Genomic DNA, 15,468 nt, shown 5'->3' with positions numbered 1-15,468 from the left:
TCAAAAGAGACCAACAGCTGAAATTAGGGGGTGTGTGGAAGGAAAGAAAGGGGCAAAAAAATGATGGGAGGTATGATGAAAGCTTGGTCACAAGGAGAGACTAAATACACCAAAACTTTAAAACCAGGAGGAAAGTGATGGTTGAATAAGGAAGGTCTAATACAATTCTGTAAAGTCATGAAGGGGACCGGAAGTATAGATACTACATGGTAGTAAATTATCACTACTTATTACTGTAACAGACTTAGGGGGCATCAAATGAAATGGAAGAAGCAGAATTTCTAAAATGCCTCTCTTTGTAGGTTCATTTTATTTTGTTTTGGTTTTTTTTCCCTTGAGCATGTGTTTGTGGCCAAGAAAGGATACTATCAATAAATCTTTGTTATGACCTAATACACTTGATGTTCAGAACATCTAATTTGCGATATGACAGAGTAAAAATTAAGTATTTTCTTTTCTTCTTAGTACCAGGGGAAAATATTGCAACAATGAAGTATGGAGCACAGGTTGTAAAAGGGGAGCTGAAGTCTGCTTTATTGGATGGGGATACTCAGAACTATGACTTGGATCATGGCTTCTCTCGACACCCGATCGATGATGACTGCCGTTCTGGAATTGAAATTAAACTAGGCCAGCCTTCAATAATCAACCACATACGAATACTCCTGTGGGACAGGGATAGTCGGTAGGTGCTAAGCTGATATAAAAAGGGAAGGTAATGTGTTTTGTACTGGTGAAATATATCAATGTGAAATATTAATTAAATATTTTCTGGAAGCAGCATGATACAGTGTTGGAGATGACAATGGAAGTTTATTTGAAAACAACCTGTTTTTTAAATGCAGTTCTGGACACTTACATACCAAAACATACTTTGTGATACTAAACTAACTTATGATATTTTAACTTATTTTCTGTGTCTTCATTAAATAATTTATATTACTAATGAAGGTTTACATGATATTGTTTTCTATTTGGCACTTAGTTTTAAACTGCTTTTATTTTAGTTTTAAAAACAATTTTCTAGTTCCTTTGCAGAAACAATAATTTTAAAATATTTATATTCCAGACGTTGAAGAAATGTTCATACAGATTTTTTCAATATATCAACATTGTTAAGAAATAACACACCGACAATAATTCAGAGTTAGTAAAATTTATTTAAAATGTGAATTACCAACTAAATACAGCAGTTCCTTGAAGCCATTTCATGGTGAGACTGATGAAGTATGAGCTATCATGGATGCCTTGGCCAATTTTTGCTTAGCTACATTAGATTGTTATGGGAATGCATGAAAGATCAAATTATATATATTTGAACAATTGAGTGACTGCTTAAGTAGGAAAATTGGAATGTTCTTTTCAATGACAAATTGAATATATTAATTTTATAACTTGCCATGACAAAAATGTTACAATTTAGTAGGCAGCTCATGCAGATATTAATAAGCAATTTTCTATTAAAGACAATAAAACAAGCTGCTTATACTTTTAACACATTATTACATTTCTGATAAAAGATTAATTTTATATTACTTCCAGACTAACAGTTTAGAATTGCAAAACAGTTGCGTTTTGTTTTCTTAACTAAACAGTGTTACTTTAGAACAGTGTACTAATGTTTTATTAATTTTGATTTTTATTTTCATAAACAAAAATATTTACACATGTGAACTACAGTTATTAAATATTCAAAACAGACTGCGTGAATTTTTAGCTATTTAATTGTTTCAAGTAAGTTCTCCTAATTCAGTTCAACTGAAATTTATGCTTTTCCTCTATTCTTTTGGGAAACATTGAAAAGTAAAACTTTGGAGATACAAGGAGCTAATTCATACAATATTTTGCTACTTGTCCCATAAGATCAACTGAATTTACAAACCAGTTATCAACCAATTCTATAAAATTTGAAAAAGTATTAGAGATATAGTAATAATGAGGACTTCTTTAGCAGTTTTTAGAGAGCTTGTGATTAGCAAAACACCCCTCATCTGCAAGGCATTAATCAGCAGCTGCTGAAACTCAGAGAAAACCCATTCTTCTTGGGGTAGCTTATTAAAAAAATTCTGTTGCTTGGTGTCCTGTGCCCTTCCTCTGAAATTTGTAGAACAAACCACTGTTGCTGGCAGACTATCAAACAAGACAGACCTGTACTCTAGGGGTTTTTGCCCTCATAAATACTGAGGGTACAGTGGTCTAGAATCTAGTTTCTTTCTGTGTAATCACGATTTTTTTTCTTTTTCTGAGGCAAGTTTGCAGTTGGACTTTCTTTTGCTTCTTATCAGTTACAGTACCGGAACTACCAGTTGGGTTTTTTTCCCCAGCAGCTCAACTGTCTAAGATAAATAGAAAAGGAAGCATTTGGAGTACTTTGTTCATTTGTGGGTTCCTCAGTATAAGATAATGACATACTGGGGTGAGTTCAGCAGGACACCAAGATAATGAGGGCCTGAGCACACAATGTACAAGGAGGTCTTGAGAGAACTTGCCATTTTAAGAGGAGGAGGCTTAGAATGGGGAACTTATTGCTGTCTTCACCTGTTTAATGGAAGAATATAGGGCCAGACTCTCCTTTACAGCTGTGTGCTAAGAGGGCATAGAACAGTGGACACAAGCAACAGGAGAAATTCCTATTAAATATTAGAAAAGGAATTCAAAGCAGGGTAGCTGAGCTTCAGAAGAGTTTGCCCAGAGAGGTTATGGATATCAGCCCGTGGAGGTGTGCAGAACTTTACCAGCCAAGGCCTTAAGGAACTTGCTCTAAGATTGTCCTCGCTTTTTCTAGAGATCCTTTCCAACCTATGTGCACTTCTAGTCATTTAAATTGCCAGCCATTTAACTGCATCTTTCTCATGGGAGACATGAATAATATCTCCAAAAGAGATGTTTTAGCAACTGTACAAGTGCATGGTGGCTTCTTGTTGAACATCCCTGTCTTACAATAACTGCCTGTGAATTTATTTTCAAAGCTAGTTTGAAAATAGGAGTACCTTTTAGATGTATTAGAAACAAGTCTGTTGGTAGGAACAAATAGCCTTCTTTTCAGCACAACTGAAAATGCAGAAGAAAGTTAAAACTGAATACTTAAATGTGGCTGCTTGTATTCTAACCAATGTTTTTTGACAATCCATAGGTCTTATTCCTACTACATTGAGGTGTCCATGGATGAATTAGACTGGATTCGGGTTATTGATCACTCTAAATACCTCTGTCGGTCCTGGCAGAACCTGTATTTTCCTGCCCGTGTCTGCAGGTTAGTTCATCAATGTAATGTTGCATGGCTATAATTAAATGATGTAGACACCAGAATAAGCTTCTGGATTTTGCTACATATGCTATTCATGATATACACTACTTTCATCAACTATCTTAAAAATAAATATATTTGTCTGTATTGGTGGATGCTTTTGTAATATAAATATGGGTGATAAATTGCAGGCATCCTGTTTTGAAAACCCTGGTGCTTCCATCTTTAACTACATATCTCTCTCCTTCCTTTTTTTTTTTTTTTTTGAGTCATATGCACTTTTCCTCTTGCAGCTGATGCAGGTTTTTTTGCTCCATAGTAAACATAATTCCTTGACTGCCAAAAAGTTTAGGATATGTTTACATGCTTGCTATAGAACTTGGAAATGTATTTTTATGTATTTTGTTATATTTTCTGCTGTTGCATTGGAAGAGTTTTTAAACGGTTCTGAAAGAGTGAAAGGGGAGAGTTAGGACTAAGGAGATTTGAGCAATGCTTTGTGTAAACCAAAGGAGCTAGATGGGTTTAATCTTTATTAAGGTGATAGATAATGTCTTTTTACTGTAGGTGCTGCGAATTGTGGAAAAAGCTTATAATCACATGGAAGCTGTCTCACCCAAAAACTGAATTAAGTTCATTGATAGAGAGGCCACAATCTGTAGATTCTAACGATGTTACTACCATCATTATGTTTTGGGTCATAGGCTCGAAGAGGAAATTCCCTCTATTGTAATAATTATTCTGTAGACATAAACTTTTTAATCAGGACAGCAACTCCTGGAATCCCTAAGGAGGGGAAGTGCTTTCTTTTTCCCAAGGAATGAGCTCTTTCTCTGGTCTTTACTGATGTTGCTGGCAAGCAGTTGTATTCTATGGGGAAAGAATCTTCTGGTGGTCAGTTGTGTGTGTGTCCTCAAATAACTCTCTCTCAGCCTTCTTGTCCTTCAAGTTCATAATGAGTGTAACTGACTTGAAATTTATTTTTCCCGATACAGACAAATATGTTCTCATCTTTTCCCTGTAAACATTCTGATTCTGATTTTACTGTTTTCTCTTTCTGAAATGGTTGGCATTGTCCCTTAGTTTGTGTGCATATTTGATAAATTTTTACTTAAAGGTGTCTGTGATAAATCCTCTAGCAATGATGAAGTACCTCATGGAGTTTGTAGGTTATGGGGATATTCTTTTTGTGTTTGTGACCTCAATGTGGTGCAAAGTGGATGGATAGTTAGTAAGCACAGCTTTATTTTGGTTCCATCATGTTACCAAGAAGATTTGAAGAGATCTAGGGTGTTATGGTGGGACTTTCCTTAATCTTCTTTCAAAAGGGCAGCTATTCTTTGGCCTCATCCAAAGACTTGTCTGCAAGTGATTTTTCTATTTCAGCATCAGTTTATCTGTGTATCACACACACCCCTCAGCTGTCTTATGTGTGTGTGCGCGCTATGTTTTGGGAGCATCATTGTTCTGTTTTGGTGAAGGCTTTTTGTAGCCTTGCCTGAAAGTACAGGAGGGAAGAGTGGAGGGGAGAAGTTATTCCAGAGTTTTGGGAGGTACCTTCCTCATTTTTTGACACAAAGGACCTCCAATGATCTCTTAATCATCTGTAAGTGGCTTGCCCTCTGTTGAAGGAGCAAATTATTAGGAGGGAGCTCATTTCATGTGGTGTGTTCGTGTGTATAGGTATTGTCGTGGTTTACACTAGCCACTAACTAAGTACCATGCAGCCACTTGCTCACTCCCCAACCCCATACCCCACACCCCACACCTGTTGGAATGGGAAGGAGAATCAGAAAAAAGCTTAAATGTGGGTTGAAGTAAGAACAGTTTAATAATGGAAATAATGTAAAAATAACGACAACAATAATAATTGCAACAAAGAGGAGAGACAGTAATAAAACCCACGGGAAAAAACCCAACAAGAGACACAGAATACAATTGCTCACCACCCACTGACTGATGCCCAGCCAGTCTCTGAGCAGCGATTGGTGGCTCCCAGGTGGCTCAGTTTATATACTGAGCATGGCATTCCATGATATGGAATATCCCTCTGGCTAGCTCAGGTCAGCTGTCCTGGCTCTACTCCCTCCCGGCGTCTTGTGCTCCTGCTCGCTGGCAGAGCATGGGAAACGGAAAAGTCCTTGATTTAGAGTAAACATTAGTTAGAAACAAGTAAAACATGAGTGTGTTATCAACATTATTCTCATATAAAATCCAAAACACAGCACTGTACCAGCTACTAAGAAGAAAATCAACGCTATCCCAGCCAAAACCAGGACAGCTATATATTTTTTATTTAAATGCATGCACAAACTCACCTGGAAACCTCCCCCCTGCAGTTTCGTTTTAGCAGGTATCTGAAGTATATAGCTGTCCAGGAAACTACAGCACAGATCGCCTTATCGCATAGGCCTCATGTCTCTAAAATTTTCCTGTTCTGATCCATGATGCCCAGTAAACCTTTTATTTTCTATAAATCTCTGTTCCTCGTTATCTTGTCCACAGAGTGGTGGGGAATTCCCTGGAGGTACAGCTGTTTTGAAGAGTGAGTCAAAGAGCTAAAGAGAAAATCACGTAGCAGCATAAGTTTATGAGTACTTACTGTTAGGGAGCAGTAACCTTAAGGCAATACAAGTTCTCAGTTGTGAGTCAACATGATAATTCAGGGTAGTTTAGATACGACTGTTCTGTAATCTGTCTTTACATCAATGAATTGAAGCCTACGTTATAGTAAGAGTGCATTTGCTAGTCAAAAGTACAAGTACTGTGGCTATAATTTACTGTTCTCTTGATGTATTATTTCCTCCAAATAAGAAGAAAAGTCTATTTAAAATGTAATTAGAGACCTAAAATTGCTAACAGTTCTTTGAGGAGTTCCACTTTAAGAATTTGTATTTATTTATTTATATTAATATAATTAATCAGGTCAGATTTGAAGGTTGGCTCTGCTTTGGTCAGGGTTTTGGACCACATGACCTCCAAAAAAGAGGCTTTGTGTGGGGAAGGCAATGTGCGCATACGTATTAGTATTGGAGACTTTTTCTTTATCTATCTTTTAATTAATATTCTGTTTAGAAAGAAGTAAGCAAGGGGTACTGAACTTTTTTTTTCTGTCTCTAATTTCAAGTTTTGGTGGTTATGTATTTAAAGTAGTTTTGTTTACTTAAATGAGTTAGACTCGTTATCTCTAGGACGCTACCATACACAAAATATAAATCCTAAAATATGTAGCAGTTTTTTCTTATCTAAAAAAGGGATATCTCCAGTGTTGTGAGCACCAATTTAAAATATGAGCTAATACGAGATTGCCAGAATATATTATTTTAATATTTGATATTCTGTTTTTGCAGAGAAGTTATGCATGCTTATCAAAGGGTAGATATGTTTTAAATGTTTTATATGCTCTGTTTAGAAAAAAACTCCCATTTATTTAATTTGATAATGTAAATACCTGCCCCATTTTTAAAGGAAGACTGTAATGTAACTCAGCAAATCACTCACATTAGCACTAGGTTAATCAATATATTCTTTACACTTAAAGCTAGTTATGTTTTCATATTGCTCAACACTGCTTCTGCTGTATACCCTTGAGTCAGTGTGAGAAGTCCTAGTGTTAAAATTTTCCTGTTCATGGGCAACAATACAGAGGAGTGCACTGCATTTGCATTGTCTTGGTAATGCAAATAGCAGTCTTTTGCCAGCAACCACTTAGGGAACTGTGCAGTAATTTTTTTTAAAGGTTTGTATTCACTTTCAGCAGAAGGTGATATACTTAAATATCCTTCACAGTGCAGTTTCTTACCAGAATAGGTCTAGATAGATGTATTTTTTTTTAATTTAAAAAAAAGTATTATTTTAGCTCAAAGTGCTTTATGGCATCACTGTATAGATTGATATTTTGAGGAACAACAAAGAATTGGAGACTAGGTTTATTGCCTTTCTATTTTTTTAATTTACACACCTTTTTTTCAAAGCAAGGGAGTAGAACACGCCAGATTCTGTACACATTGTTGAAGGACAGCTTGTTTGTGTCTGATACACCAGAGAAATTGTTCAAACATAGATTTTAAAGAGAATATGAGCCCTGTAACATTAGGCAAGGCTATTTGACTTTTTGAGTTACCTTTCACATTAATATTAGTTATGCAAGGTGAGAGCTGTCAAGGGCTACACTAATATAGAAGGCCTCACCTGAGTTCTAAGAAGCTATTCAGGTATTTCCATGGGCATAAAAATTGATGGAATGTATCTTCTGTTTGCATGTGTGCAGGTTGGGGTTTTTGTTTGTTTTTTGAAAACCTTCCGCTTTTCTCAAGTGAATCTGTCCATTTTCAAATCTATAATCAATGCCTCGTTCACACTAGCTGGATGAAAAAAAAAAAGCAACCTTCTGGCATTTAATTGTTAAAAAAAATTAGTTTATACTGCAATGAATTAAGACCAGTTCAATCTCCTTAACAAGTAATTTATTGTATTGTGTGTCATAGTTTCTATCATGACTTTGATTTTTTTGATCCATGGGGTGTTATGGAATATTCACAATAGTGTTCCTTGGGGGCATTATTGTGCTGCCCATGAAATATAATTTGTACTTGGCAAAGCATGTACCAAGCCATCCAAACTGATTAGGCAGAATCAAGTAAGTAATGTAATAAGATTATTTACGCTCTTTTCTTCTTCCTGTTACGTACTTGTATGCTTCAGTCTGTGTTCTAATAGGTTTAAAATAACTTTTGCCAACCATAAACTTTGTCTAGATTAGTAGATGGAAAATGGAAGGGCAGTGACAAAAACCTCTGAAACTATATAATGAAAAGAAGATGAGAAGATTGTTTATGCTTTCTCACACACAGAAGATGATTTATTTGTGATTTGTAGGATGTAATTCCTGATTTGGATATATAAACTAATCTGCACAAGGAAGTTTATTTCTTAGGCATTGAAGCTTAGTATAACAGGTGAGAAGGTGTTGCTCTGTTTTGAGGATTATTTTTTTTTTAAGTAGGAGAAAATGCTAGGTATAATACCTGGGCTTTTTATTGACATAATTGTATTTTAGACTTTTCTTTTGTCCTTTAAATGCTTTTAGAAGACATTGTTCCACCACCTTTTAAAAATCGGGCAGCTATATACTATGCAGAAAAAGCAGATAAGAGCACGGGATTTTAGGGTAATTCTTATATGGAACTGTTTTCATTGTTTGCACTTATAGCAATTTTCCTGTAGCGCTGAAGACTTTGTTTAGAGGGAAGATGGGAGACAGAAAATAATCTTGTAAGCAGGTTCCTGTCAAAAGTTAGGAATAAATGTCAGGTTTGTAGTTATTCCAGTGTCCTCTTAATATAGTTGGGCAAGGTAGAAGAGAGTGCCTGTGTGTTTGTTTTCCTTGTGTGGTTTGTTACTGATTTTTGAGGTTAATATTTTTCTTTCCTATTTCCAAGTATTTTTAATATGTACCTGTTAATTAAGCCAACTCTGTACCCTGTCATTAACCTAAATAATGAATACCATCTTATTATATTAGAAAGTTCTTATATAGCACTTAGTTCATTCGCCTGACAGTTTTGTGTTGTTTCAAGAAATCAGTGATAAAAATCGTAACAGCTGCTTGTAGGTTATTTTTCATAACCCATGTGGGTATCAGTTTGTATATGGGTATGCAACAGTAGTTCATTTAAAAAAAAAAAGAAAAAAAAGGCAGATTTTCAAATCAAGGTCGTAGTCAGAGCTGTGATTCTAAGCCATAGCGCTCTTTTTGGCGGGTAAAAAAGTGCAAATGCATTAAGTGAATGTTAACACCTCTAAAGATCTTTGAACAGGCAGTGCTGCCTTCTGTGTTATCCTTCTCACTTTTTTTCATCCTTCCACTTTTGTTTTATGGCTTCACCTTTTTTACTTTTTCCTAGACCACAAATTTTGAAGAACTTCATTAAAACAATTACAAGAAAATGAAAATATTTGAGGTCTCAAAATAAGTCAAATGTAGCCACAAGATGTCACTATAATAAAAGATTAGAAGACTTAATTTCTTTCTGTTTAAACTCTTTTAGTGAAACTGTTATTCCTAGTGTATATTGTGCTTGTATACTAAACTTCCCAGATTTACAGACTCGTTCTGGCTTGCTGTTTTTGCTATACAGAGAGCAAGTACAGAGATGGTACATAATTGAGAATTTCTTCCCGATTCAGTTTTCCATGTTTCATCTGACATTGGATGATGCCAAGTTTGAATTAGGTGAATATTTGCCTAGCCAGACCAATCTGTGGTTTGAAATGTAATGCTGTTTTTCAGTAATATCAGAATTTGGAAAAGGTAATGAAAGAGGTCAGTTTTAATCTTCATTTGCTACTATTTTATTGTCTTCTCTCTTCCTGAGGTGTTATAATGTGACTAATAGAAGGGAAATATTAATTATTACGGCATAAATTTTTGGTCCTAAAGTATGTTTCTATTAAAAGAACTGCTAGATGCCTGTAGAGTAATGCTGTAAATGTGGGAAATTATTTAAGCATATGCTTTTTCCTGGTTTTTATTTTGATTTAAATTGAAAAATGTTGAGATTTTCTAATACTAGTAGGTTGAATTAGTAATAGTATAATATGTTTAAGTGCTTTGTGTTTCCCTTAAAGTATTTGGCTGTATAGAAAGTGTGGTGCAGAATTATTTTGCTTTCAAAGGTGTACTTGTGTATTAACTGTATTTATCAGTGCAGAGAGGATTTCTTGCCTTTCCTTTTATTAAGCATTGATGATATTTGGTGGGGTTTTTGTTCAGTGCTTCAATAGTTTTTGCTACTAATGATTACACAATTTGTAACCCTCTGCCTGAGTGGAGACAAATTAAATTGTAGTTCCTGTCTCCTGAGGATTGAAAAAGGCAAAACGTAGGGAGAGCAAATGTTTCAGTATTAACACAGTTCTAAACTAAGAAGTATTAGTAGTTGTGCACAATTATTTTGCAGGTAGTGACATGCGAAGACATGTGATTTTCAAATACAGGCTAGACAAGACTTTTTTCTTTAATTCTGTTCTTGATCAGGCAGCTTCAGATACCTGTACTTTATATTGGTTATGGTACAGTCATTTAATTTTCTTTCCACTTGGAAGAGTTGCTCATTAAAATTAGCTACTGATTAAACAACAATGTCTCACTTTCAGCCTTACCAGTAGGTCTCTGACATCCTTATCTGTAGTAGATAATGATTTTGCAGTTTTACTGTGCTTGGTGGAAACTTAGTGCATAATAACTTGCCAAACATGCTCCAAGTATGGTTCAGTTTAAGGAGATGTTGAAACAAGTGAGGAGTTAACTCGAAAAAGCAGTTGAAGCACTGTCCCAGGTACTTGAAGTAATCTGAGAAGAAAACAGTGTCTGCAGTTCTAATTTAGCACTGACTTTTTTAAGCAATTCTGCGTCCTCTGCCCTCCCCTAGTAGGGAACAGTGGTGTTCAGAAAAAGCATGCAGACATCCAAAAGAAGCATTTATTTCAACTTGAATTAAGAATTGTTTTAACTTAAAATGCAATCCTTCTACATCACTGACCTAACCAGAAAACATAGACTAAGAGTTGCTGGCAGGAGCTCTCGTAAGGGCTTCAGTCAGTCTGAAAAACATTTGAAAAAATTTTCATCATGAAGTCATTAATATCTTTATAAAAGGACTTCTTGCAAATGGAATGATTAAACTTGGGCAACTGGAACCATCTTTACTTTAGTTACCGCACTTGAGAAATGCAAATGGTTGCATAGGCAACATGTTGATTAGTTATTTTATTTGTACTGCGCTTTGGGAAGCATATGTTGTGTAAATATTTTATTTCGAACTGTGCAGATATGCTGATGTTTCGGAGTTTAGAAAAAAAACCAGCACCTTGCTGCATAAAACAGATTAGCTTTTTTCGTTTCTGGATAACTGAAATCTTAACATCTTTTCCTGTGTAATACAGTGATAATGTAATGTCCAGAGATAAGTAAAAATTATCTTGGCCTGTGTTAGAGAAACATATTATTAAAAGAAAGCAATTTTGAAATGTCACTCCATACCTTAGAGGGTTTTCACTGATGTTCTTTTCACAAATCACTTTTCACTGCAGGCATGCAGTTTTCTTTTTTGGTTTTGTTTTGGTTTTTTTTTTTGAGGTGGGAAGAAGAGCTGATCACTCTTTCTAGTAGAAGGTGATCATATTGGAAAATTTTTACTGGTATGTTTCCAATACCTTGCTTTTTAACTTAGTGAAATACAAGGGAATTATTTCCTGAAGCCTCCATTTTAGTGGCTAGATGCTGCTAGATTATCTTTCTGTCTGTCATGTTGAAACATCTTTTTTTCTGGTATGTATTCAGTCTGGCATTTTATTTCTTTTCCTAAGATAAGGTGATAGTCTCAGATATTTCAAACAATGTAGATCATCTACACAGGATCAAGAAAGCTATTGCCTCATCTGCGACCGAGTGTTTACTGATTTAAAAGATCCCTTTCCTCATTTCAGGATATGTATACTTTTGATCTTAAGCTTACACTTCTAATTACAGCTCCAAATGTGGTCCTAGTGATTTAGAAGCTCATTTCTCTACAGATGTAATCAATAACACTTTTCATCAAGAACTTTATCAAGGCAGCTTTTTTCTTCTCAAATTCCTTCTCTGTCTCTGCCATAGCAATTTCAGTTATCCTAACCTAAAGAGCCCAGCACAGATTTGAGGAAAAGCAAAAAAAGCTGTCATGCATTTAAGCTGTCAATAACAACCTGCCAGACAACTCATCCTCTGAAAATGGAAATTTGTCTGAAAAAGTGTGTGTAGAGGGGTCAATATGGCTTGTATAGAAATACCTGAGAAATGTGAGAGAGTGCCTGCCAATCCAATTTGTTGGATACAAATTATAAAAAAGTATAGTGTATTTTTCTCTTTTTGGTTTATAGTTTAGAGGAAAGAATTAACTTTTTAAGAGATCCAGAATACATTTCTCATGTTTGACATAATAATAAGCAGGGAGGTTTGTAATGTAGTTAGAATTTCTATGTATTCTGGATTTTGATGTTTTCATTGTGAGTTTCTTAAACTGTTAATTGTTTCTAGATCTGTTTTCAAGCTGTTTCACCTTCTAAGAGATCTGACATAGGTGAAAATTATCAGTAATTTTTCAACTTGACAGTGATACATAAAGATACACCTAAACACTAAATTATCAAATTATTCATAATAATTCTACAGCAAGTTTTATTTTGAAGTTAATGTTGCATAAGACAAATCTGTGTTTAAAAGGCATCTTCAACACTCTTTAAATCCTCTTCCGTGATTTCTTTTACACTCCAAGAGCTAGAATTAGCTGTGAAAACTTGCCATATGTATTTACAAAGACAGGCTTTTACAAAAGGAAATCTTGTTTTGCTGGATTTGTAAGAATTCTGGTTTATTTTAGTTTGTTGATCAGTGATGGCCATCTGTTGAAGTTGTTTGATACCGTTGTATAAATCAGTTCTCTTTTTCTGCATTTCTCAGCAGATAATGGGCATGGTTTGTTGACGTGTATCTGAAACACTGTACCACACTTAGAATTACACATTATGAATACTCAAATTGTATATGCAAAACCAAGTAATACGCTTATATGGAATCACTTTTCAGTTTTGAACTTCATAAAGCCACCTGTCAACCAACACTAGGCCAGTCTTGGTTGTAGAATAATTTAGATGACATTAAAAATTTTATAGTAAAGCAAATTTGTCTGTTGTTAAACTTGATTCTTTGTTTGCAAATTTCAAATTATCTTCTGGGCAGCACTTTTTAAAGGTATACATCAGTGTATGAATGGGAAAGCTATAAACTAAACTGCTTTATTCAGTGTCCTTTTTTCAACAAAAGCTTGTAGAACTGGTGGTAAACCTGAGCTGCTTGAGCTTGGACTGTCCTTGCTCTTTCTCATTTCAGTTTCAGTTGGATTAGGCTGATGGCTACATTTGGTGCAGTTTTTGAATAGTTTACTGTTCCATGAAAGGAATATTCACCCCCTAATATGGAAGAAGACAGCATGTGAACAGTTGAAAATGAGGAATCAAGCTGAAATAAATAAAAATGAACAAATTAGGTGCTGTAGAGAACCAAATTTATGGGAGATAAGACATATGAAAGTGTGCGTAAGCATCTTCAACTGACAGAAATGGTGAGTGAAGAAAAGAAAGCAATAGAAGAGAGATCAGACAGAAAATACAACATTTGGAAAAATCAGTGTAAGTGAATTTTTTTTTTTAATATAGTGTGTTACAGTTGGGTTAACTACAGGAAAACCATGTGTAACTTATCATTATGAGGCTGCTAATGGAAGCAGTTACATTATTCTTTGTTATGTCTTCTAAAAGAGAGAAAGAGTGATCATTGTAAAACACCAGATTCTGCATTTATGTTTTGATTTTTACCATGAAGCAGTTTTACAGCTTTCATGTTTCATGTTACAGCTTTCATGCTTGTTTTTCATTTGTAAGATTGGGACAAATGTTTCTATACTTCACTGGAGATGTAATAAAGATCTTGGAAATTTTAGATACTGTAAGTAACATCAGTAGTGATCAGTAAAGTAGTGGCTTCATTACTTTTCTTTATACCATTTTCTTTGTTGTTTCTACTGGGGAATAACAGCAGCAATGGAAGGTGTATTAAATATTGATTTCTAAATCTGTATTCTGTTCAATTCAATTATCCTGTCTCTTTTAATGGCAAATTGCAAAGTTGGCTAATCAAGCTGCATTCTCATTAACAACTTAAGTGCCCTGTTGAGTCAGATCAACTGGCACCCCACCCTGTGTCTTGTCTGTGACCCTGAGAGCAGGAGGTGCTGGTCAGGGAGAGACTGTGAGCCTGGCCATCCTCTGTGTTTGGTTCTCCTTATACCCCTCTGATCCTGTTAGTATATGTTGATAGATTTCTTGTCCGTTCTTTTATCTAAGGTCCTTCTCTGATTGGGCTGTTACCAACTGCTTTCACAGCTTCTAGTGGCTGCAAATTCCAAAAGCTCATTAACCACTGCATAAAAGAAAGTAGTTTTGTCCATTTAGAAAATTCTTTTACTGGCTTGTGTCTTCTAGTTCCGGTATTGTGGGATCTTCCGTGTAGCTTGAGTGACTCTACTGTGTACTCCTTGAGGTGTGGAGACCATAACTCTACACAAGCACTTGAGATACGGGTGCATCAAAGTGTTACAGAGTGACGGAACAACACTATTTTGTTCTCAGCCCCCTTCCCAATGATGTGCAATATTGTAGTGATCCCTTGCCCCTGGCATTTGACTACCCCCAAAAGCTTACTTTCATCTGCAGACCTGGAGACTGTACCAACAGAACTTAGGCTCGTTAGCTCCCACGCTACTTAAAAACAAGACCATGAATTATGGTTTTGATTTAATAGGTAGGAAAACTGAATCTGAGTGAAACAGTGTGTATAGGTGTATACATAGACACTCTTCCCATTTGAGCTGTATTTCATCGCCTCTTTTTAAGGGAAGGATTTGTTCTTCTATATACATCTAAATAATGTCTATTTAGATGAAAACTGGGTTTAAAACTTCGGTAGATCAAAATGGGGCGAAGGGCTGGAAGACATTATTGGTGATGATTCCAGTTTGTAGTAAATTATAAAGCATATATAACAGCTGTAAAGAGAGATGACTTCCTCTGTCATATTTCATCTTGCCTTCATAGGTAAGTGTGTAAATGAAAGGGAAACAAATTGGTTCAGTATGGCAAATCTGTATTATTACGTTGGAGTGACAATGAATGAAATTGAAATAACTCACTCTTGGGTGAAACCAGAAACTATAAATGTATTTTATCCTCTTGGTGCGGATTGACATACTGCAGATTAGTAGTAAGAGAATGTTCCTCTTGTCATCAACAGTAGTCAGACTTGCTCACAAGTACTGAATTACAGTCAAGAAAAAGGGGTTTACCGTACTCTCATGTAATTTACACAGAAGAGCATGTAATTTACCATTTTAACAGAAGCTGCTGTTCACTGTTAAAAAATTTATTGTTCAGACTTCTTAAACCCTTTTTATCCTTTGTATTATGGAAAGATTGTTGTTACCTGTGCCTTGTCTGCGTCAGCTGTGTATCACCTGATGCATAGATCTGGGAAGATACTGAAGATTCTTTACTGTCCTCTGTCATGTGGGCATGTGTTGGCACCATCAGATGGAGCACCTAACTGGTCTTCCCCACAGGTGTCT

General features: G+C 35.5%; 1 protein-coding gene across 1 annotated transcript in view; it reads left to right on the top strand.

Annotated features, from left to right (window-relative positions):
- BTBD9 (BTB domain containing 9) overlaps nt 1-15,468 on the top strand; it is a 118,243-nt gene that overhangs the window by 12,450 nt on the left and 90,325 nt on the right. The window contains exons 6-7 of the mRNA XM_037405083.1: nt 466-685; nt 3,134-3,253. Coding sequence (XP_037260980.1) covers nt 466-685; nt 3,134-3,253 — 340 coding nt within the window. The remainder of the gene's footprint in view (nt 1-465; nt 686-3,133; nt 3,254-15,468) is intronic.

The sequence above is a fragment of the Falco rusticolus genome, chromosome 12, assembly GCF_015220075.1.
Source record: "Falco rusticolus isolate bFalRus1 chromosome 12, bFalRus1.pri, whole genome shotgun sequence".
In the NCBI taxonomy this organism is placed as follows: Eukaryota; Metazoa; Chordata; class Aves; order Falconiformes; family Falconidae; genus Falco; species Falco rusticolus.
The sequence above is the reverse complement of the archived record's forward strand: the minus strand, read 5'-3'. Positions and strand labels throughout refer to the sequence as shown.